Genomic DNA, 22,937 nt, shown 5'->3' on the forward strand with positions numbered 1-22,937 from the left:
AACACACTAAACACTGGTTTGGATTTATGCTATTCTTCACAGAAAAAACACTGCCACTTGTACAGCTTTTGTACAGCATGAGCATTAAGGCAAGGAGATACATTCTTTTACTAAAATAAGCTAAGCAAAGACGGAAAGAGGATTTACAGCGTATGATAAGGGAGACTGGTAGCTTCAGAATCTGGGTTTGTTTTCAGTCCTACAGGCAAAAATCACTACAGCTATACATAATTAAGCAAAGAATGTAAGGACACTTTACATGTTTATTTTTTCTTCCTAGCCTATTAAGGAAAGAGCTGGTAAAACAAATAAAATTTTAAACCCCACCACCTCCAGAAACAGTAGACTAAGCATCACATACATAGCCTAATTATAAAATTTATCTACAAACAGAAACCAACTTCCTACTGGAACACCACACTTCCTAAACTAGATTTGCATATCAATTAATGGCACAGAAATGAGAAGCAGTGTAGCAGAACATGAAATAACAAAGTTGAGGTTAATAGACAACCTTGCCAGCTAGCTGAAAATATGAATCTGCAGATGAAAATAGGTGTTTTATATTGGTGTGGCATTACAAGGTTGTAATAATGACCTTATTTTGAGTCTATGTAGTCTAATAAGCCCGTACTGATGAGTTTTATTCATATGCAATAAGAACCCCTTAACATCTAGTTTGTATCTTTAACACAAACTGTTTTTCACATCATTAGGGAGCCAGACAACATCAAGAAAAAAGTCCACAATAGGATCCCCTCTGCCCCATATTTACTTTGGCACAAACATGACATTTCTGTCTTTGACTGTCAGCTCTTATTTTAATATTACTCACATTTTGGTTTACTTTCCCAAGCAGCATTACTTTTCTTTAAAGACATATAACACATACTTAATGTTTGGAATTTATTTCTTATATTGCTGTAACTTTATGCTGTATAAACACCCTATGCCCAAAGTTATTCCTTACTTGAGCTAGTTCATAACTCTGATTTTTAAAACTTCCCTATAATTTTTCACATCCAGCATTTCTTTCCATTCTGTTTGCTTCCTAGTTTATAACCATGGTTTTTAAGTACTTATCTTCTATTACAAGACTTAACAGCCTATCATTCCTATGAAGGTAATTAATTTAGAAAATAGCCTAAAATTCGTCACAGCCCATCAAAAACTATTAAATTGTGTGGCACACAATCTTTGCCAATAGTACACAGCAGTTTGCTCAAATACAGGGATGATTTAATGGTTTTCCTTTGGTCACCGAAGCAGAATCCTTTCTGACCTGCTTCACCCATGCAGCACCTTGGCAGCTCTGCAGGTCTCTTCACATTCAGGAGCCCCACAAGAAACTTAGAACAAGCAGGCTGAGACTTGCTCCCAAGACTGGTCTAACAGCTACTGGAAAGTGTTTAACCTGGGATTCCCAAGCTACAACTGAACTGGAAAGAGGTGCTTCCTTCAGCCTTTCCAAAGAGCAGCAAAGGGCACCTCAGCCATTTGCCCTGCAATCTGAGGAACAGAATCACAGAATGGATGAGGTTGGGACCTCTGAAACCTGTGTAGTCTCCCTGCTCAAAGCAAGGTCACTTTTAACAGGTTACGTAGGATCTTTCCCATTCCGTTCTGGTTTTGAGCATCTCCAAGTACAGGGAGACTCCCCAAGTCCTGGTGTCTGCTGGGGAGCCTAGAATTGGATACAGCACTCCAGATGGGTCTAACCAGGGTTGCATAGAGGGGCTGGATCACCCCCCTTCTGCTGCTGCTGCTTATCCCAGTGCAACCCAGAGTGCTGCTGAGTTGTCTTTGCCATGAGAGTGCATTGCTGGGCCATGCTCAACCTTACCTCACCTCTGGCTGCCAGACAAGCTGAACAATAACACTATCTTTTCTCAGGTTCTCACTTAGGGTATAATGTCTACCCAGTAGTACAAAATCAAGACAAGACTGGTGGTGGGGATATTAATCAAAATTCCAGGTGAGACCACAGTAAACAAAGATTATTTTGGATGAGCGAATACCATGGTATTTTGTAATCTCTACAGCAAAGTTACATTAGTAAGCATTAGAGAACATTTCAAAGCTCACATCCTTCAGCAAGAAAGGAACAAAAAGAAACAGATGCTGTCTTATTAATCCAGCAAAACCACAAATTCTGTGTAACAACCAAGTCCCAGTATCATATGTTGTAAAAGCTGTTCACAAAGAGGATCACCATACAGTAAGAAAGACCACGTGCAAAGCAGAGAAACTGAGGGAAGCCTTATCTTCATTAAGCCAAAACAAACTGTAATCCTGACTAAAATGCATAATTTCAGCAAACTAGAAGAAAAATGGCCTCAGTGCATTCAACGTGTGACTACATTCTGTGTTATTCGAGTTACTTTGACGTTATGCAAATAAAAAGAGTTAGGCTTGCAGGCAGAAGGTAAATAATCTTATGCAAAACGTCCTTTTTAACACAAAATTTTCTATTCAACAAACAGAATGAAAAGCTTTAAGCCTTCATAAGTATGATGCTTTTACCACAGGGTCTTGCAGTATATCATGACAGACTTCCATGCTCATGTCTAAACCCAAAGCTGAGCATTACTTTATCAGGCATAATAGAACTTGCTATGAAAGTGAAAATATTTCCATAGTGCTTTTTCAGCAGACCTAGTAGGTACAGTAACATGATGATTCAGCAGAGATGAGCTCCTGCTCAAAACAGAGGGAAACATCTACCAGAAGTGGGAGAGCTGCTGACCAGTCAAGCTGCAATTATTCCCAGCATAATTGCCTTGGGTATTTTTGACTCACATGCACGGGCTGTATCTCAAGTGAGGCACAACAGAGTCTTCAGTTGATTTTTTTCAGGACTATTTCCTATTAACACTTTGCAACCTACTTCCCCTCTCACTTCTATTCAGCCTCTACATACTATTTCCTGTTTGGCATTTACTGAAATTGCTGTTGGCTGAACCAGCAAAGCAGCCAAGAAATAAGAGACACATAACAGATAGGTCCCTGTTACAAGACAAAGAACAAGTACATATGCGCTAATTTGACATCAGTAACAAAAATATATTTTCCTCCAACAAAATAACAGATGTATTCAACTATTCCACCCAAAAAAGGCAAAGTACGTAAGTCATGTAACAGAACTCAACTTTCAGCATCTTTGTAAGAGTAAGACTTTAACTAGAAGAGTTGCATACTTTCTGGAATCAGGAATATCAAAAGAACTTATGATTCAAGGATCACTCAGGATCAAATACCAAAGGCTACCCAAAATCTGCAAAACATGATTTCTCTAGACAAACAGCAAAATCTTAAAAATCAGTTTTAACATCCTCGTGGCTGCCAGAGGACCACAGTGAGGATTCATTGGTCTGCATAAAAAAGCTACACCAAAATACACAAACTCCAAACACTTCATAACCCACTCTGAGCCCGAGCAAAACCAACTAGCTAACCAGTGAAAAGGAAAGCAACAATCACAAAATGGAGAAACATGCAATTCTTGGAATTCTTGCATTCTTGGAATCATGCAAGACATACTGGCTACTAAAAAACCCAAGTTGTATCAAAATTTCTTTTCCCAAGTAAAAGACAGCCTTCCTCTCAATGCATTAAACAGTATGATGATACAATAGAACAGTTGTTCCTGCAACCAGCAAATGCTGTTTTGCTTAGTCTGGTCACCTACACATATCAGCTGAGTGGGGCTAGACAGATGGGAAGCTCCACCACATGCTTAATCAGCAGCCTAAAGGCCTCTAACAAGAAATTTTTATGACATTTGAGAATTAATCTGAGTTTTAATAGAGAAAGGTGTTTATCTAAAAGCATTTAATTTGTGACAAAAAATTGTGCCCTCAATTTTGACTCATTTAATACATTAAAACAAAATTTATGGCAAGTAGGGAGAACAAACTCAAGCCTTAAAAGATTAACAGATAAACACTAGCAATGAAGGCACACCAATACATAAAAATAGCTGCTACAAGGCTATAAGCAGCTCGCTCTTTATTTTCCAACTTCCTCTTTACTACCATTTTGTTAGCAAGTTAGTCCACATTGCCACCCACCTCAATACCACTTTGTCTGGCTAGTTTTACAGCTGTGTTGTAGTAGCCACAACGTAGGAGATGTTCCACCATCATACGATCCATGCGTTTCTTCTTCCACATGTTGGCAGCAGCTGGCTGGTCACTACTGTGCTCCTTCAGATGTTCAATCCTGCGTTTGCAGAGCTTTGCACTTTCATCTTCAGCCTGGATTGACTCAACAGCCTAAAAAGTGAAAACTAACAGTAAGAGCTATACATTTTCCATCTCCTTTTAAAGCAAAATACAGTAATTGTTTGTAAGCATTCTTTACATGTTATACATTTACTCCCAGTAGTGTTTCTTTCATTTAGAAACACACTTCCTACAGCAGTGCATAAGTTTCAGCGTGGCTGGTCCTGTTCTGAGATATTCTTGCACAGAAGTAAGTTTTGATATATTTGACATTATGAATATATACATTTTTCTGCTTAACTTGCAGTTCATCCGAAACCAGGAATGTATCAACTGTGGCAGCAACTGCTGTAATAGCCTGCAAAGAGCTTTGTGAGGGTTTGCAGTCATCTGATCCAAACAGCAGAAAAGCAAAATTTCCACCTCTAACCTATGCATGGCTTCTTCCTCCAGCAGCTGTCCTGCTGGATTAGTTCTACTGAGGAGTGATGCCGAGTCAACCCACATTACTTCTAATACACTGGAGCCATTTTAATCAGTCATGCAATAATGGAAATTATACAAACACTTGGCCTCTTGGCACCTGCAACTCAAGGATCTAAAAGCAGTTTTCCAAAAATCATCAGCTTTGTTAAACTGGTACTATTTTATTTAACTCTGCCACTGTGGAAACATGCATCCCTTGCTCAGAAGCCTTACTTAGGAAAGCACATTTGTCCAGAGGAAGTAGACTGATGATTTTAAACCAACATATTGGCATATCCAGCATAAAACACACATCACCCCCTAAGATATCGCCACAATATTTTTTTTTAAATTAAAACCAAAACGCTCAGCTCATAGTTGCTTTCCTTTAACCTTAAAGTCAACATTCCAAGCTGGCTAACTCAGTATACAGCACATGACAACTCTGGGCCATGCCAGGCTACAGAATTCCAGAAAGCTGGCAGTACCTTTATGTGCCTGCTAAAGTAAAGGCAAACCAGTAGAGGATGATTAGTACCTTCCCCATCTGCAATATATCACCAGTGATGCAATTGGAAGTTAGGCTGCCTTGTGATGACTTTAAACTTGCTGGCTTGTGTTTGAATGACTGCACAGCTCTGGCAGCTGGAAGGCACAGGCAAGTCTGCCAGCTCAGCCCAAAGAACCTGGCAGGCTTTTGGCAGCCCACTCTGCACTCCATGCTGACACAGCGACCTTCCCAGAACTCAAGCTATAGTATCATACGCAGTAGAGCTCCAGCTCTGGAAGCACAGATTGGTTTTAATTGTATTTTCCATGCCTGCCCATAGGCAGACATCTGGAAGGATCAGTATTTGAAAAGCAAAGTGAAATAAGGGAAAACTTGCAAGGAAAGCTCAACAAGCTGCTTTTTCTCCCCCCCCAATTAAGCCTGACTCTGATCTGGCCCTTGATACCAAATTCAAGTATCTAAAACACTAGTCACTATACAAGAGTCTCTTACTAAAATTCATGTAAACATCTGTAGCACGAGTTATTTTTATTATTGAAGTCTGAGTTACTGCTCCTGATGACTTTAGCTTTATTTTGCAACATACAGTTTGTAGACAAGTATTTTGTTTGAGTTATAAACTGGGTCTCTTCCTAGTCTGCAAGCAAACACTAACTCAAAACACACTTTCACTTTTTAGATCTCTGCAGTATTGTCACATGTGAAGGCAACCTTGAGAAATATTCTGTATATAACTAAGAACTCAAGGCAGCCAGGCAGGGTTAGACCCTTTCTCATTCCAAAGGGCTCTTCTTACATGGTTTTGTATCTGGACTTACACAGCTCTTGCTGGTTTTTTTGATCCTTCTAGCACATTCAGAAAGGCTACAGATCCTTTTCAAAACCCTCTGAAGCAAGTCTATCTGGACTTGCCCTGCTGGACATTAATAGAACTTGGGGGAACAAGCATATTAAACAGGATACAAAAGGGAAAACACAAAGGCCTGAGTTTCCCCAGGATCATTTTCAGAACCCAAGAACCTGCTGTGTTTAAAAGCTCTCTTTTAAGAGTGAGTAAGGTGTTAAATAAAGGAACCATCTAATTCTATTATGGCCATCTCAGCAGTTCATGAGATCCTTGTCTAAACACAGGAGGAAACAGAGATCCCACATGGGTCCAAAGGCTCTAAAGAAAACAATCATTTTGCTCAGGGCAGAGATTATAGAGAAGACAGTTGGGAGTTGAGGGTTTGGAGCAGAAACAAGACCTTTGTATTTCAGAGGACTTTTACTGTTAAACAAATTTTCTTTGCCTTTTGTTCTTTCTGAGCAGCTATAAGACTCCCCACAGTCTTTCAGGCAGTCAGAAATGAACAATTAAACTAAAATGGAGCTTTGCACCCAAAACATTCAGCACTGCCTTCAGATACACCCCCACAGTCAGCAAAGATTTAACAAGTAAATAACTTTTACTCCTCCACATCATTACTATAGACCTACAAGCAACATCCAACACCTCTTTCAGAAATAGCTCCTATTTTTCTGTAAGTAACGGAGAAGTGAAGAAAACATATCCTTTAAGACGTCTTTAAGTCTCACAATCCGAGGATGAAAAGAGCAATTAATTTATGAAGTCTTTTGCAGAACAGCTTTTCAACACCTAGCTAAGTTGTTCAAGCATAAAACCCCAAATCAACACACATGACAGCATTATTTTCATGTTGCAAACCTCCAAGGTATTTTGACGCTTCACTTAATACTGTCTCAAGATTTATATCTGTTGTTGATTTATATCTGTTATTTCATTTAACTTTTAATGAAATGACTCTGCTACTATGTTTAATCTATTTATTTTTGGAGAAGCACTGCTCTCAAGTCAGGCGACAGAGCTATTTTCATTTTTCTGCAAGACTTGTTTCAAGTAAGTATTCTGATGACTCTAGGGATGAGTAATATTCCCATCCAAAATAAGGGTGGCTTATACTTCTTTTTTTGAGAACATAGACATCTTTAAAAATGGCTTATACTTCTTTTTCTGAGAACATAGACATCTTTTTCTAAGAAAGATGTGGTAAAGGCATGAAAGGCTGGTTGTATTTTGTTCAAGCTTAACAGCTAGAAGCAGGTTATCCTGCCAATTTTTGTTTAAAAGGCTCCTAATATTCCCTAGGAATCTTTCAAATTGCAAGTTGAGTGTTTATAAAAATTTTTCATGTAACAATCCAGGACAACTTGCACATTCTTCTGCATACAACTATTCCTGCACTGGGGGTTTCACATTTTTCATCTCGATCTTCTACCTGTTTTGCTATTCCAGTGATCAATTAATGCAATTGCACAAACCCTTCTATCAGACAAGCAGAAATTGATACAAATCAATTAATTTTGCTACTATTTCTTTTCTGTTAGTACAGAAAGTCCTTTTCAGGACTATAAGCGTATATTAATTTTACCTCTCAACAGAAGTTTGTTATACTTAGACAAAGACCACCAAATTATGTTTCTTAAGCACAGTGAAGCAAGGTTTCACTGGGCATTCCAAGGCCAGTAATGCCTGTTATCTGGAAAAGAAAATCCAAGGAAACAGCATTGTAAGGAAGGTAGAACAGCACTCACCTTGCGTTTCAGAACGCTGAGTTTTTCAACGACTCCATCCAGGAGACTGACAACGGAATCCACAGCAGGACAACTGCTCAGCGTCTTCTCCAGCTCCGCCACCACCATGGTAACGTGGCTGGTCTCGCGATCAATGTTCTTCTGTGCAGCTCGAAATCGTTTGTTCAGTGTTTCATATGGCACCTGAAGGAAAAATACCAAGTCATTAGAATTTCTATAACTAAAAATTCACATCCTCTAAAGCTTAGAGAGACTGATGATTTCATCTGATGAAGCCCAAAGAACACCTTGGTTCCAGGGGACTAGAGGTCATTGATTGAACTTGAGTTCCCATACCAAAGCCCTTATTTAAGTTCTCTCAGCAAGGAGCTCACACTTCAAAGATTATGAAAAAACAACAGGAAAAATGCTGCAGTTTCTTATCTGATACCAGTTTCACCTATCCTGCTTTGGTTGTAGCAAGCACTGATGGAAATAGTCCAGAGACAACAGAAAGCAAAGGCAAATGTGTTCCTACAAAAGGAAAGCTACAAATTAAACAACTAAGAGATCATCCTTCAGAACATGACTTTCTAAGTTTACATTATTTCCCTTCAAGAATTCATTAAAACAGAGAAAGTTACCTTTGTGAGAAAGCATGTATAATGCATACTGGCTACTCAAAAATTTATACATAGTACACCAAAAGTTATTCAGGAAATCCAACAAGTCTCCTACATACTTTTACCCACAAAAGACTACTTTTTAATATTACTTCCCCAAGGACTATAAGGAATGTCAAGAGAAATCCCATGTAAATTTTCCTTTAGTGATAAAAGCCTACAATGTATTAGTAAACTGACTAATTTCCTCTAATGCACCATTCCTGACTTAAGAGATTTATCAGTCTTGGAGGTCTCCTGTCCTACGTGTCCCACACCTCTATGGAACAGTTGTATCAAAGCTGCTACTGATGGCCATTTAGTGACACATATACGGGAGCAGTCTACAGCCTGGTGAATGATTTGGGGAAAGCTTACAGGAAGTGTTAAGATGCTTCCACTACAGAGGCAGCATAAGCAGTTTAAACAGGAAGTTCTATTACTTAAAGGAAACAGGAATTTTTAAAAACACTCTAGTGTTACACACTTAATACATCCATATCTTTAATCTTTAAAAAGTCCAGGAGAAGTTCTTTCAGGTAGTTATGATAATCTTGATTGCTTTTCCATTAATCAAAGGCATAATTTAGCTAGCAATCAGATTATCCATGCTAAAGGTAAAACAGGAAACAAATCAGTGTTCTGTTTGGTACATATCACGTATATGTTTGATTACAAATCTTTCAAGCATGTAACTTCAAATCAATTATATCAAGGTCTCAGTTTTCCTCATTCTAATCACCTGCATGCAAGAAAGTACCCCAAGGGCCACGCTCCTTCTGGGCGCCATTAGCAAAGAGGTTACTACGTAACCACTGCAATTCCCCATTAGAGAACACTTTGGTTCAGAGCAAGGAAGATGAGCCAAAGCATTTGCTTTCCAAGACTTTGCATTACCTACAATAGGTTGTGCTTATTTGTAGTAGTAATAAAACACAAGGATAATCCTGATAAGACATGAAAGGGATCCTCAAGTTTGAAATGATCTATTTAATGGTTTTTGGTATCTGAAACTATGACCTAAACAAATGACAGGATAAGACTCTACCACAGGAAGCATCAAGCCAAAACAGTTATTTTCCTTATACATTTTGCCCTAAAATCCCAGCACTACACCCACCCAAAATTCAAACCACATAAGCCATGACAAATAATAGGCTTCAACACCTACATAGTTGCCTATATAACAATCTTCCATCTCCAACCCTCATTTCTCTTTTCCATTTCCACAAAAAATATTAAATATTTTAGAAACCCACAGATAAAATGGATGTTCCAGGGGACCATTATTTTGACATCTCATGTTTTTGAACATGGAAACTTATTTCCAACTCTAAGACCTGATGCCAGACAGCATTTAGACAACTTCTTCCCTTCTTTTTCCCCCCACTGCATTTTTCTTACTGTCCACCAAAAAATATTTCTGCAAGTATTTTGCTAATCAGCTTTCCATGCCACACTGAGAATCTGCATCAAAAGACTTTCATAAGCTACTATTAATTTGAGGTATCTTTTTTACTACTGAAAGTGCTTTTGTTAAATTTTGAGCAGTCAGCTGGACACAAATCCAGTCAGTTTGAAAAAAGTCTGCGTTTAATCTCCCTTTTCCCTAGTTCCTTATCTGCACTCAAGAGCAGTAACAGCTCCCATTTCCTGTGCTCTGTCTCTTCAGCATGCAGACATCTGGCACAGTTTGTGTTCATATGACATTTAGAACAATTGAACTTTCAATTTCAGCTGGTATCACTACATATCATTTAAAACGTGTCTAGGCACAATTGGTTTTTGAATCTTCTCTTATCCTTTTCTTCCCCCTACCATAAAAGCAATCTGAATACCATGTGCGGAAGAGGCTGCGAGTTGAAATGTTTCCACTATATACTCTGAAAGTAAATAAAAGTAAACATATTGAGAAACGTAATTTAGTGTGCCATAACAAGGGAAATTAAAGGTACAATGAAATTATTTGCTTAACTGAAGCTGACAGTAAATACTCTTTACCAGAGATTTCCATAATTTGCACTGGCACTTGTTTCTTATTATAGAGCCAGCAGTTTTCATAAGAATTTTTGTAAATTGTATCTAGGTACAGCTTTTACACTTACTTTATGGGAACAGAGTCTGTGAATGCCAAAATGTAGAACTGCAACTGCTATATTCCTTAAAAAAAGCAGCATTTTATGTTGAACTTGCATCCCGATCCATTGGTTCTTTTGTTACTCCTACAGCTCCAAAGTGCCAAAAGACCCAGCTCCCCAGCATTGGCTTGCTTTACTGCAAAACCCTTCAAAAGTTACAGGCATTGTACCAACAGGATCATTTTTTTCCACCAATAATGAAAGTTAATGGAAGGAGAACATGTAAGAAAGTGTTCTGGACAATACAATTCTAAAAAATTTTAACTTATAGTTCACTTTGATTTTCAGGTACCATTGTTAGAACATGGTGAACACCAAACTTTTCTGACTAAGAGATTTACATATCATTAATTGCCATAAATTTATTGGAGACTTTGAATCTTTCCTGCCAGTGCCATTCTGTGACCATACCTGGATTACACGGTTATTATTCAGAGACAAGAGTGACCTACAGAACTCAGCCTAGGGAAGCATTACCTTAAGGAAAAAAGAATAAATCAGCTACTAAAAAAATTGAAATAAAGCAGCAAGTACTGACCAGAATGTGTTCTGTACAAGCACAATACCAACTTGTCCTACTCGTTAGAGCTTGAAAAACCACACCCAGTTGGCTCATACCGTGAACATACAAGAGGATACAAAGGAGGGTTGTAAAATATTAGTGGGCAGCACATTTAAATCCAGTGGCACTAAGTAGATTCTGCTCCTTTTGTTCATCAGCTTCCACAACTGCGGACACATTATTCAACCTAAGCACGTACTCAACCAGGTCAAACTTAAATCTAGTGAAAAGGAATTTGACTGAAGTTAGGACAACCTACACAAGGGGTAAAATTACAGTAACACAAGTTTTTCCAAGATCAAAATTTTGCTGTGATGTGAAGGAAAGTCGGCTTGCCTGGAGGCTTCTGCAACTATAGCACGACTGTTTCCAGGTGCTAAACGCTAACAAAGAGGCAGAGGCAACTGATAACCCTGATCCAAATTTTTTTTCATTTCAGGAGTTACTTCACTCCGGTTTTAGAAAGCCAAAAAAGTGGTGTGCTGTCCCAGAACATGCTCCAACAACCTCTAGCTGTGGTGACAAGGCTTAGAAGAGGATTGTTCTGGCTCTACAAGCTTGAACTGGTGAAGAGGAGGAAGGACTGCCATGAGAGATATACACTGGTTGTTCAGTTGAGTGCAGGGAGTAGAAAACTGCAGAGCTAAGGATGTCAGAGGGAGTTTTTAAGTGTACACTTAGGAACTCAACTGTGATGTTTACTACCTGGCCTTCAGCCCAAACAAAGTCCTCTTCCTGCCCATGAATGCAAATAAGGTACCAAAGCAAGGCAGAGTTCTCAAATCATGAAGTGGCTAAAACTGTTCAAGTTGGGCAACTGTAGGCAATCTTTCTTTCCATAAGCCATATCAAATGTAACTTGAGATACCCTTGAATATAGTGAATTTAACACTAAACATATTTTCATCAAAATAAATTTTTCAATAAGCTATTCACTCACTAAGTGATTCTGTTTTCTTGAGTCTTTTCAAAATATATTAAAAGTAGAAATAAACCCAGCAAGTATTAAATGTTTGGATATATTGTAACCTGATGTTTTGCAAACTGTATACACTTCTCAAGTGTTAATTATCAGCCTGCAAATAAATATTTAAAGAAATATAAATAATATGAAGCCAACTGCATACAGGGCTGCATCAAAATAAGTGTGAGCAGCTGGTCAAGGGAAGCAGTCCTGCCCCTCTACTCTGTTCTTGTGAAGCCCCACCTGCAATGCTGCACCCAGCTCTGGGGCCCCCAAATATAAGAAGGATCTGGACCTGCTGGAGCAAGTCCAGAAGAGGCCACAAAGGTGATCAGAAGGCTAGAGCCCCTCTGCTGTGGAGACAGGCTGAGCCAGATGGGGGTGTCCTGCCTGGAGAACAGAAAGCTCCAGGAAGACCTTATGGGACTTTCCAGTACCTAAAGGGACTGTGAGAGAGCTGGAGAGGGCACTTTTGACAAGGGTATGGAGTGACAAGACAAGGGGGAATGGCTTCAAAATGGCAGAGGCAGGGTTAGATTAGATATGAGGAAGAAATCCTCTACTGTGAAGGTGGTAAGGCCCTGACACAGGTTATCCGGAGAAGCTATGGATGACCCATCCCTGGAAGTGTTTGAGGCCAGGTTGGGTGGGCCTTTCAGCAACCTGGTCTAGTGAGCATGACAAGGAGGTTGGAATTGAATTACCTCCAAGTTCCCTTCAAAGTAAACTATTCTACGATTATACACCTGCCAACCTTTTACACAGCATTCTACAATGCATATTACTTTTACACGCATTATCAAGATTTTACTGAGATTAGTTTTTCTTCTTAAGGTTTTCTTAATGTATCTAGATGCGCACACTTCCTACTCTAGCCATAAAATGAATATATAGAAAACAGCTGCTGAACACACTCCCACCTCAGCTCTTGCTTATCTCTACAGACTCACAGAAAAATGCCTTTAGAAAACATGTGATGAGAACATACTATCTATAGCCTTTAACAATATCAAAAAGGAGAGAAGAATGCAGACCATTTCCCCCTCACAGAAGTTCATTAACTATAGTGATCAAAGTTTAAAAAGCTTTGCTACCTCAATGGCATTTATGTTGCTGGAAGTCAGACATCCAGACTGGACTTATGCTCATTTTAGCACCTTGAATTCTATTAAGCAGCTTAATGGCATTTCAAGAATGTGGAGAAGTTTTAGCCTGTTGGACACTTGCAGCTTCTACAACAGACACAGTCACTCACTGAGCACCTGGGGTTTCCAAATGAATTGAATACACACACTGCTGAAGGGCTCTCTGCTTGGGATAGAGTACAACATAACAAAACAAACATGAACTGTGGTGAGTTCTTCTTTGCAGAGATGCTGTAGGTGTCCAGCCACAAAAGCCTTTTGAGTCACAGCTAGAAATCCAGCACTCATTACCATCACAGCCAACATATACATCCACTTCATTCAACTAGACTTCAAATAAGTAATTGTTATTACCAGGGCCTTATAGACACAAGCAGCTTAAGGAAGATGAAAAGCATCTATAGAATTGAGTTTGTGACCTAGCTACAAAGGACAACAAAGCCTCACTTCTGCCTTCTCTGTCTTTACTGGTAAGGTCTTCTCCTAAGTCTTCCTGATGATGTATGAGTCTGGGGAGAAAGGTACTATTCACTCATGTAAGAAGTCCAAAGCAAGCTGAAGACACACAGGTGCATAGGAGCAGAAGGGAGGAGAGAGCTCCTGGACGACACTGCAAACCTGCTACCACTGCTGGAATGTCATGGTGAACAAGAAAAGTTGTCTGTGACTGAAAAGGGCAAGTTTGGTACCTCTACTCCAAAAAGAAAACCTGGAAGATCACAAAAACTACAGGCTAGTCTGCCTCATCTCAGTTCTTGTGAAAGTTACAGAAAAAAAAAAAAAATCATTTGGAAACCACTTCCAAGCTTATAAAGGTGACTAGGAATAACCAGTCCAGATTTGTCATAAGCAAAGCAAGCTTGACAACAGTGTGTGCTTTCAGTGATGAACTGACTATCTCTGAATGGCAGGAGCATGCTGGCAGCCTTTCATGCCAATATTAGTGAGGTTTTTGATATTGTCTCACTTGTAGCCAAACAGGGGAGACATGGACTGAATGGCTGAATACAAGATGGGTGAGGGCCTGACTGCATAGTCAGGCTCCAAGAACAATGGTCAGTGGTTCTAAAGCTTCCTGATGGCCAATTACAAGTACTGCTCCACTCCCCAGGAATGTTATCAGCTCCAACATACATGTCATTTTCAACCATCTGCACTACAAAACACACAAGCAGAAAGCTGACAGAGGACAAACTGGTGGAGTCCTTGATAAATGGATGTGTTGGAGCTGCCATTCAGAAAAAACGACAAGCTGGAGAAACACACCAAGAACTTTATGAAATGTAATCAAGGCAAAACCCAGGGCCCTGGATCTGGCACAAAACCACCCCAGCCTTTAGCCCTGGTTGTGGAATAACTGGCTAGGACCACCATTGCAGGAAAAGATGCAGAGGTCCTGATGGACAGCAGGTTGGACATGAATCAGCAACAGGCTCTCATGGCAATGAAGGTTAACCCCATCCCAGGCTGCATTAGCAAGACTAAAGGCAGTGGGTTGAGAGGAGTGATTGTTTATGCTCAGCACTCATGCAGACTCATCTGGAATACTGAGTCTGGTTTTCAGGTCACTCCCCCGCCCAACCACTAAAAAAGAGATGCTGACAAACTGGAGAGAGTCCAGAAGGCTGCCACCACGACAGTGAGCTGGCTGAAGTATAAAAAAAAAATCCAAGAGAAGCTGAGATGGGCAGGTTTGTTTCCGTTACAGAAGGGAAGGCTACAGGGAGTTGGAAGCAGCACAATCTGATAGAAGCTTTCTACTACTGAAAGGTGAAGGTCATAGATAAGAGCTAGCCAGACTTTCCGGAGTTACAGAGCAAAAAGGAAGGAGGCAGAGTTGACAACTGTCACTAAAGAAAATTCCAGCTGGACAAAAAAAAAAAAAAAATTTCAATCAGAAGGCTTGGTAAGCAATGGAACAGCAGCCCAGAAAGGTGATGGAATCTCCACCCTCAAAAGCTTTCAGAACTTGGCAGGACTCTGAGCAACTCAGATTAGCTTTGAAGTTAGCCAAGGTTCGAGCAGAAGCCTGAATTTACACTGTCTGCAGAAGTACTTTCCTACCTTAATTTCATGAATTAGTCTCTGCTAACTTAGACACCAAATACATTTCCATATGAAGATCTGAATGACCATACCCAGATAAGACCAAAAGTCCCCTCTCTGCCACTATCTTTTCTCTGATGATATCCAGAAAGAGGATGGCACTTGAAAAAAGGCAAGAACAAAGTTACTCTTCCCAAACAGTCTCTTTGGACTTCTTGAGCCAGAGATGGGAGTTTAACAGTAGAAACACCACAGGGTGATTCTCACTCATGAACTCTGTTGGTTGCTGTTGACCTGAGTTTTAGCACTGCAACATCCTGTTGTGAGACATTTCACAGGCCCACAACTATGTGAAGAAATACTCTTGGGTTTTGACTTTTCAACTAATTTGAAACCCTTCTGTTCTTGTTTTGGAAGCATAAAAGTGAACCCTCTCTTTCTCCTACATACTTCTCACATATCTTGAGATTGAAGAGACTTTCTAAACCATTCCTTGTAGACAGACTTCCATCTCTCTAATCATTCTTGCCCTTCAGTAGACATTTTCCAGCTCTACTACATCCTTTTTCAGGATGAGAGAAGGGAGAAAATAAGAGTAACTCATACTACTTGAGAGAAGAAGAAACCATGGATTTTAACTGCTATGTATTGAGTTCTCCATTCTTCCCTTTTCCAACACTTCTGTCCTGTGTTTGTCAACATTAACCTGATCACTCACAGAAAACATTCACTATTAGTCCTAAGATGCCACTGAGGAATGATGATAATTTCTAAATCAGTTATTATATATTTAAGACTAGGATTAATTTTCTTTCCACCATACCTAAAAACTGTATCACACTGCATTTGTCTGTACTGAATTTAATGCATTTTAACACCCATTCAGTCTCTCACTATTTTTCTCTAATGGTTCACACTTGGGCTATATCTGTAATACCTCAATTATCTTAGTATCATCAAGGAAACTGCTTCATCTTAGCACTTACTCTTTCTTCCACGATGTTCAAACAGCTGAGTATCACCAGGAAGCCAGCAGAATCCTAACACCAATCTTCCTCCATTACAGAGGCTGGCTACTAAATCTTGATGTTTGTTTTTTATCTTGCCCAGTTCCTTATCCACATGAGGACTTCAGTCTTTCTTGCAAGAGTTCCTGGTAAGGCTTATCTCCAAGAAACATTCAGTAATATGAATAAACTATCAACCAAGTCCACCTCACTGCCTCCTTCAGTTTTTTAAAAACAACTCTAGTACCTTTACATGGCATGCACTTTTTAAAAGTCACATTAACTGATGTACATTATTCCATATTTGATTAGTCAGGATACTATTTCTGCATCAATAAGCCATTGTTAGAAGGGAAAAATCAATTATATATATTAAGAATCTCACTAAAATTTTACTTAAAGTAGAAGCATGGAAACAGTCTTCTACTTTGTCTTTCTTCCACAGCTGTTCAACAAAATCCTCAGACTACTTCAGCATTTATCAGAGAATTAAGAGGAAGACTGAATAGAAGAGAAAGGGATTTCTCCCAAGTCAAATAAGCTTTTTATAGCAAGTGTTAAGCGCTGCATTTCTACTCCTTTAGAGGTATAGGATGTTAGGCCAAAGTCTAATGGGCACAGTGCAACATTTCAAATACCACCTTGATGCTGCCCACAAGTTTTCCACTGGTACAGAGCAATACTGAAAGACTGAATTACACATTTCTTGCATGACTGAAGTTTTGAAAAAAATGTAAGCCTTTATTCTCCTCCAAATCTTTAGCCTTACACTAGACCTTTAGCACACCAGTTCTCACACTGATCTGGTCACACACTACAATATTGGCCAAATTCCTTCTTTACTTATGTATATTCAAACCTAAGGAGCTCCAAATAAAATTGGAAACTAAAACACAATCACTTTCAGACCACATTAATCAAAAAGTTTCTAGCCCACCGTAACTGCATATGTGAAACTAGTTCAGATGCAGCAGAAAAACGTAAAAAAAGTTTGTATAGCTATTATTTGGTTGCTGGGAATTATGGGGTAAAAGTGAGACTTCAAAAAAGTCAACTAAAGGAAGAAACTGAAGGAAGAAATATTTGGCTGTGTAAGTAAGACCATTAACTATTCTCCAGACTCCTGTTAACAGGAATTTTCAAAGGTTTCTTTTCTAAAAACTGATTTTCCCAGAAAACAGTATAGACAACACAGAAACAAGTATCTTTTACATAGGTTTGTGATTCTGTAAAAAACATCAATTTTCCTTCCATATTTGGTAGAAAGTAGTTAATCAGGTCTAACTTGTACCAATTCCTATACAGGGAACTTTTAACTATATATCCTGACTTGACAGATCTCTCTGTGCATCTTCCTTCCTCAGTGTTACAGTATATTGGCTGAAAGTAACTCCTTCCCACATAAATGTGATTTTTTTAAAAAAACATAAAAACCTATATTGTGTATCTTTTTAAATTAACTCAGTCATGAGCAAGAGGGAATTAGAAATGGATTTTTAAAAATCTTACCAAATACACGAAGTCACTAAACTATGGGGAAGAAAAAAAACGTTTCAAGAAATATAAAATAAAAAGAGTCCTACCAGATTAGGTGGGGGGAACCATTACAGAACTATGCTCTCCTTTCAAGCGTGGTCAGAAAAATGGTGTGCTTCCTCTCAACTGTGTTAGCTTATAACACCTGAAAAGCACCAGAGATTTGTATGACTCTACAGGTCTCCAAAACAATTCAGTTAAAGACTTTGAGATATAAATAAGCTTTTTTCAAATGCTCCTACATGAAATTAATTCTGGCCATACAGCTAAGGAAAACAAAGAGGTGCAGTGATGAAACTGCCTTCTGAAAAACTAGAAGCTAAATCAACTTAGCACTACTTTAGGCAAGAAGAACAAGGAAATATAGAAATATGTAAGAAAAATTAAGCATCTCCTGAAGAGTTTTAATAAACAGTGTCAAGAGAAAAACTACACCCCACAATAAACATCTTCAAGCATTAAGCTGTTTTCTTGAGACTAAATTAGATCACCATGCTCACCATTTCAACAAAACAGAAAAGTAGAGAACATCTATTATATATGATGCCATAGAAAAATGAGGCAGGGTAGAATAAACTACTGAAAATTTTCCCTCAAAGCAGTAACAATTAGCAGTTCCATACAGAATTACTGAAATTCTGTATGTTTATATACTTCAATTTTTCCTCAACGATTCTTGGATTATTTCAGACCAGAGTCACCATCATTATTTGTCACTGGACTTATCCAAAACATAAATTATATCAGCACTTATTCAGTGAACTCTTCTGATTAGTAGTTCTTATCAATTTCTTGAAATTGCAATAGTTTTTCTTTATTCTAGGCAAAATCAGAAAAGGAAAATAAAGTTAAAAGAGAAGAGTAGTAGTATATTTCAGAAATGGATGGCTTAGAATAATGTCTAGATTTAGGTTAATTAGGTAAAAGCATTAAAATATAATCTTGAAGAGATATAGATCCAAACAAAGTAATTTTATAAGCCTAAAAGCAGTTGGAGGTAAATTGATTTTTAAAAAATAGTTCTTTTTAAAAACAGTTTCAATGTTTTTGAAGGGTAAGGTCTAGTAGCTTGCCTTAGTTACAAACCAGTCAGTTTTATAACTCAGGAAGACAGTACTGTGTATTCTAGAGCAGCTGTGCCTAGAAAGAAACCATCATTATATTATTCAAAGCTGCTACTTCAATACAGGAGAGAACAAACAGCAAAAATTCTTGGACTATCCATCTGCTACACACATACTTAGTCAACAGAAGCAATCACACTCCTTCAAAATATTATCCTGTTACACAAACCACAAGTAACTAATTTCTGCATACATTATGAACTTTTGAACAAGGCTTCCTACAAGAAAATTAAGTGCTTTACAAAGCCATTTTACAGTTATAAAGTTGTAAGAAAATTGTCTTACATCCTTATATAAGGAAGTTGACAATGATTTTAGAGCCCTGTCTAGAACTACCCTGGGGACGTCAGAGGCCAGTCCTTTTCAATGCACTTGTTTACGGCTGCCACCCTGGACTTACACCTCAAAAGAAATTTCTTTGCTCTTCTTCTTTTAGTAGGAATATTGGAGTACTAACAAGAACCTAAGCATTGCTCCCTGTCCAAAGACACAACTGATTTGCAAAGCTAAGGTCACTCAGCAGGTGTGTCCTAAGCAAATCCTTCCATTTGTTTTGACCTTTCTTTCTTCTCCAAATATTTGTTAATTTTAATCACAGCACCACCTCTTTAAATGAAAGAGGTCGTTGTCCTTCTGTGTGTTTGCAGAGTCCAGATACCATGATACTCTCTAGAGATCCAATTTCCAATCAGATTGCTCCCAAAATAACCTAGTCCAGCCAAAGTGACATCATTTCTTGTAAGACAATTAAGCATTATTGACTCAAATTAGCAGACCCATATCAGAATATATGAATGACCAAAGTTCTACTCAACATGTTATCTGTTTTCTTTCATTTCCATGAGTTTCCAAGTCAAGTTAATCTACAGAGCTCTTAAAAAAAATTGAGGTAAATCAAAAGAAGTTGTGAAGCAGTTAAATTACTGGCTATCAAAATAAAAGTATCTTAACAAAAAAAAAATGCTTTATTTAAGTCAAATATCACGTATTGTAAGTAATGAATTACTTTGGCATATTTCACATTCTGGGTTAGCAAATACTTCCCACATAGTGTATCTTCAGGCTGTAAGTTGTGGGCGGCCAAGTGCACAATGCAGGCAGCTTTTTGACTTAACAAGGACTGATGGATCCTGTCAGTGTGCCCTTATAGCAAATTCCCATCTGCCAGAACAGTACCTCCCTAAATTTGTGAGCCCAAAAGGCACACTCTTATGCTGATTATACAGGAACTACTGATTTTAAAGACAATGGGAAGATGCTTAGGGAAGACACCAACTAAAGCATTTTCCTCTTATTACGATATCCAGGAGATGTTTGAAGCTCATCTTTACTCATTTCCCAGCTCTTGACAAACACTCACTATGCTAAGATTCAAATATTTCATGGATATTCTTATTTTATGTCAACATTTAAAGATCCCAATGTGCTAGCTACCATACAAACATATTATTCCTATACCAGAAAACATACACAAACCAAACTCACAAGATCACAGGCTGCTGTCCTGTGAAAACACTACAAATCAAGTATGGTGCAACTAGGAGTTGCAACATCAGAAAGTGTTCACTTTGAAGATACCAACAGGAGATCTTCTGTAAGATATTTGAGAATAACTTTCTTCAAGTATTTTCCTACAGGCACAATGGGGTACTGATAACCAAGCAACAGCTCTAGCTCATGAGCACAGTTACTGACTTTTACTGTGTTTTCTTCCTTCATTAATCACTTTAAAATATATTTTATAGTGAGTGGGCAGGAGTGGAAAAGAGACCAACAGGAGCCAATTTTTTTCAGCTACGTTACAACGTCAAACTTCTTACAAAGTCCCATAGTATTAAATTTTTCTTAAAACACATGGTTTTTTTTAGAGCAGAGCCTAGTGCAGAAAAACTACAGCAGTACAAAAGATGTCATGCTTGTTTGCTGACACACACACGTGTCAAAACAGGAAGCACATTATTCAGCAGCACAGGAACGCTCGGCATGGACATTCAATGCACTCGGTGAGTCAGAGCACCCAGGTTGAAGATGGATTTAGTGTGAGGTAAGTGTTCATGATGAGTTAGTGCAGAGCTGACTGTTACCAACATCCAGGTTTAGCTCATTTTGCCAACCTTCTGTTTGAAAAGCACTTAAAAACCAGATAATCTAAAAAGGGGCCTACAAGAGAGGTGGAATGGGACTTCTTAAACAGCAGGTAGTGACAGGACAAGGGGGAATAGCTTCAAACTAAAAGAGGGCAGGTTTAGATTAGATATGAGGAAGAAATTTTTTTATTGTGAGGATGGTAAAAAACTGGACCAGGCTGCCCAGAAAAGTTGCACATGCCTCCTTCCGGGGAGTGTTCAAGGCCAGGTTGGATAAGCCTTTGAGCAACTTGGTCTAGTGGAAGGTGTCTCTGACCTTGGTAGGACGCTTGGAACATTATGATCTTTAATGTCCCTTCCAACTCAAACCATTCTGTGATTCTATCATGATACGTATTCTTTTACATTCATGTACGGACCGTGAACTAAATGTTACAAGTTGTTACTTCTGTCTTTCTTAAGTTCTGCTTGAACCACTTTCACTGAACAACTTTGGCTGCTTTATGTTCAAAGTTTTGACAAAAGTACTCTGACTCTTAAAATTAGGTTCAAAATCAACACAGAGTAAAGCTTATAAATGCAGGAAAACAAAGTACTGCAACCAGTTATGCAAAAAATTAATCTTGCACCTCTTCTGCTTTACTGGGTAAAAAAAGTTGATCTGAACTGTTTAACATCTTCATCAGTGTCCTGGATGGTGGGTCAGAGTGCACCCCTACAATCTGCAGAGGATATGAAACTGGGAGGAGCTGTTAATATGCCAGGTGGTTGTGGTGCCATTCCTACAGATCTCACCAGGTTGGAGAAATGGGCAAACAAGAACCTCATAAAATTCAACAAAGGGAAACAAAGTCTTACACTTGAGAAAAAACAACCCTTTCTACCAGAACATGCTGGAGACCAACAGCCTGGGAAGCAGCTTTGCAGAAAAGAGCCTGGGGTCCTGCTGGACACGTTGTCCATGACAGAAATGTGCCCCTGCAGCAAAGGCTACCAACAGCACCCTGGGCTGTGTTAGGAAGAACACTGCCAGGGGGTCAAGGAAGGTGATCCTTCCCCTCTACTCTAAGAACTTAGACCCACCCAAAGTGCCATGTCCAGTTTTAGGTCTCCAGTACAACAGAAACATGGACATACTAGAATAAGCAAAGAGAAGGCCACAGAGATCACTAACAGATTGGAGAGTCTGACATGGGAAGAAAGGTTGAGAGAGCTGGGATTGTTCAACTTAGAGAAGAAAACGCTCAGAGGAAGCCTTATCAAAGTGTATGAATACCTGATGGGGACAACAAAGAAGATGGAGCCAGACTCCTCTCAGCAGTGCCCCATAAAAGTACAACAGGCAAGGGGCACAAACTGAAGTACAGAACATTTCTTGTAAACAAAAGATAACTTTTTTTTTAGTACCACAACAGCAGTCAAACACTGGAATAAGTTTGCCAAGAGAGGCTGGAGTCTTGGGAGATAATTGAGAACAGTCAGGCCATGACGCTGAGCAACCTGCTCTAGCTGATCCTGCCCGGAGGGCAGGCTACTGGACTAGACTGTCTGCAGAGGTCCTTTCTAACCTCAGCTATTCTGTGGACTCAGGATTCAAACAATATGCACTTCATATAATCCCAGTCTCCTACATGTTTCCCTGTAAGAATCCAGTAAATATTGTGTTTCCATGAGAAATTAGTATCATATTAAATCTGCTGCCAGTATTTTTGCTGACAGAGCTGTCAACAAAAGAAGCCCAACAACAAAAGCAGCTCTGAGAAGATGCTCACATATCCTGTGCTTATACAACTCTCCTGTTGATCAACTTTTTTTAAAGCAGTAGTAGCCCAGCTAACCCTAAACTGTTTGCCAACAAACAGCCCAGAATATTTTCACAAGTGATCATTCCTG

The 22,937-nt window shown here is 38.9% G+C and overlaps 1 protein-coding gene across 4 annotated transcripts in view; it reads right to left on the reverse strand.

Annotated features, from left to right (window-relative positions):
* MAEA (macrophage erythroblast attacher) overlaps window positions 1–22,937 on the reverse strand; it is a 49,675-nt gene that overhangs the window by 23,914 nt on the left and 2,824 nt on the right. For 2 of the 4 annotated variants that reach the window (XM_008645101.2, XM_017727762.1), the window contains exons 2-3: window positions 7,795–7,977; window positions 4,071–4,274 (exon numbers count right to left, since the gene is read on the reverse strand). In XM_008645101.2, the coding sequence (XP_008643323.1) occupies window positions 4,071–4,274; window positions 7,795–7,977 (387 nt within the window). Of the gene's footprint in view, window positions 1–4,070; window positions 4,275–7,794; window positions 7,978–16,276; window positions 16,431–17,880; window positions 17,979–22,937 lie in introns of those variants that run through there. The other 2 variants (XM_017727763.1, XM_008645102.2) reach the window with 2 other exon arrangements.

The sequence above is a fragment of the Corvus brachyrhynchos genome, unplaced genomic scaffold (genome assembly GCF_000691975.1).
Source record: "Corvus brachyrhynchos isolate BGI_N302 unplaced genomic scaffold, ASM69197v1 scaffold80, whole genome shotgun sequence".
NCBI classification, from domain to species: Eukaryota; Metazoa; Chordata; class Aves; order Passeriformes; family Corvidae; genus Corvus; species Corvus brachyrhynchos.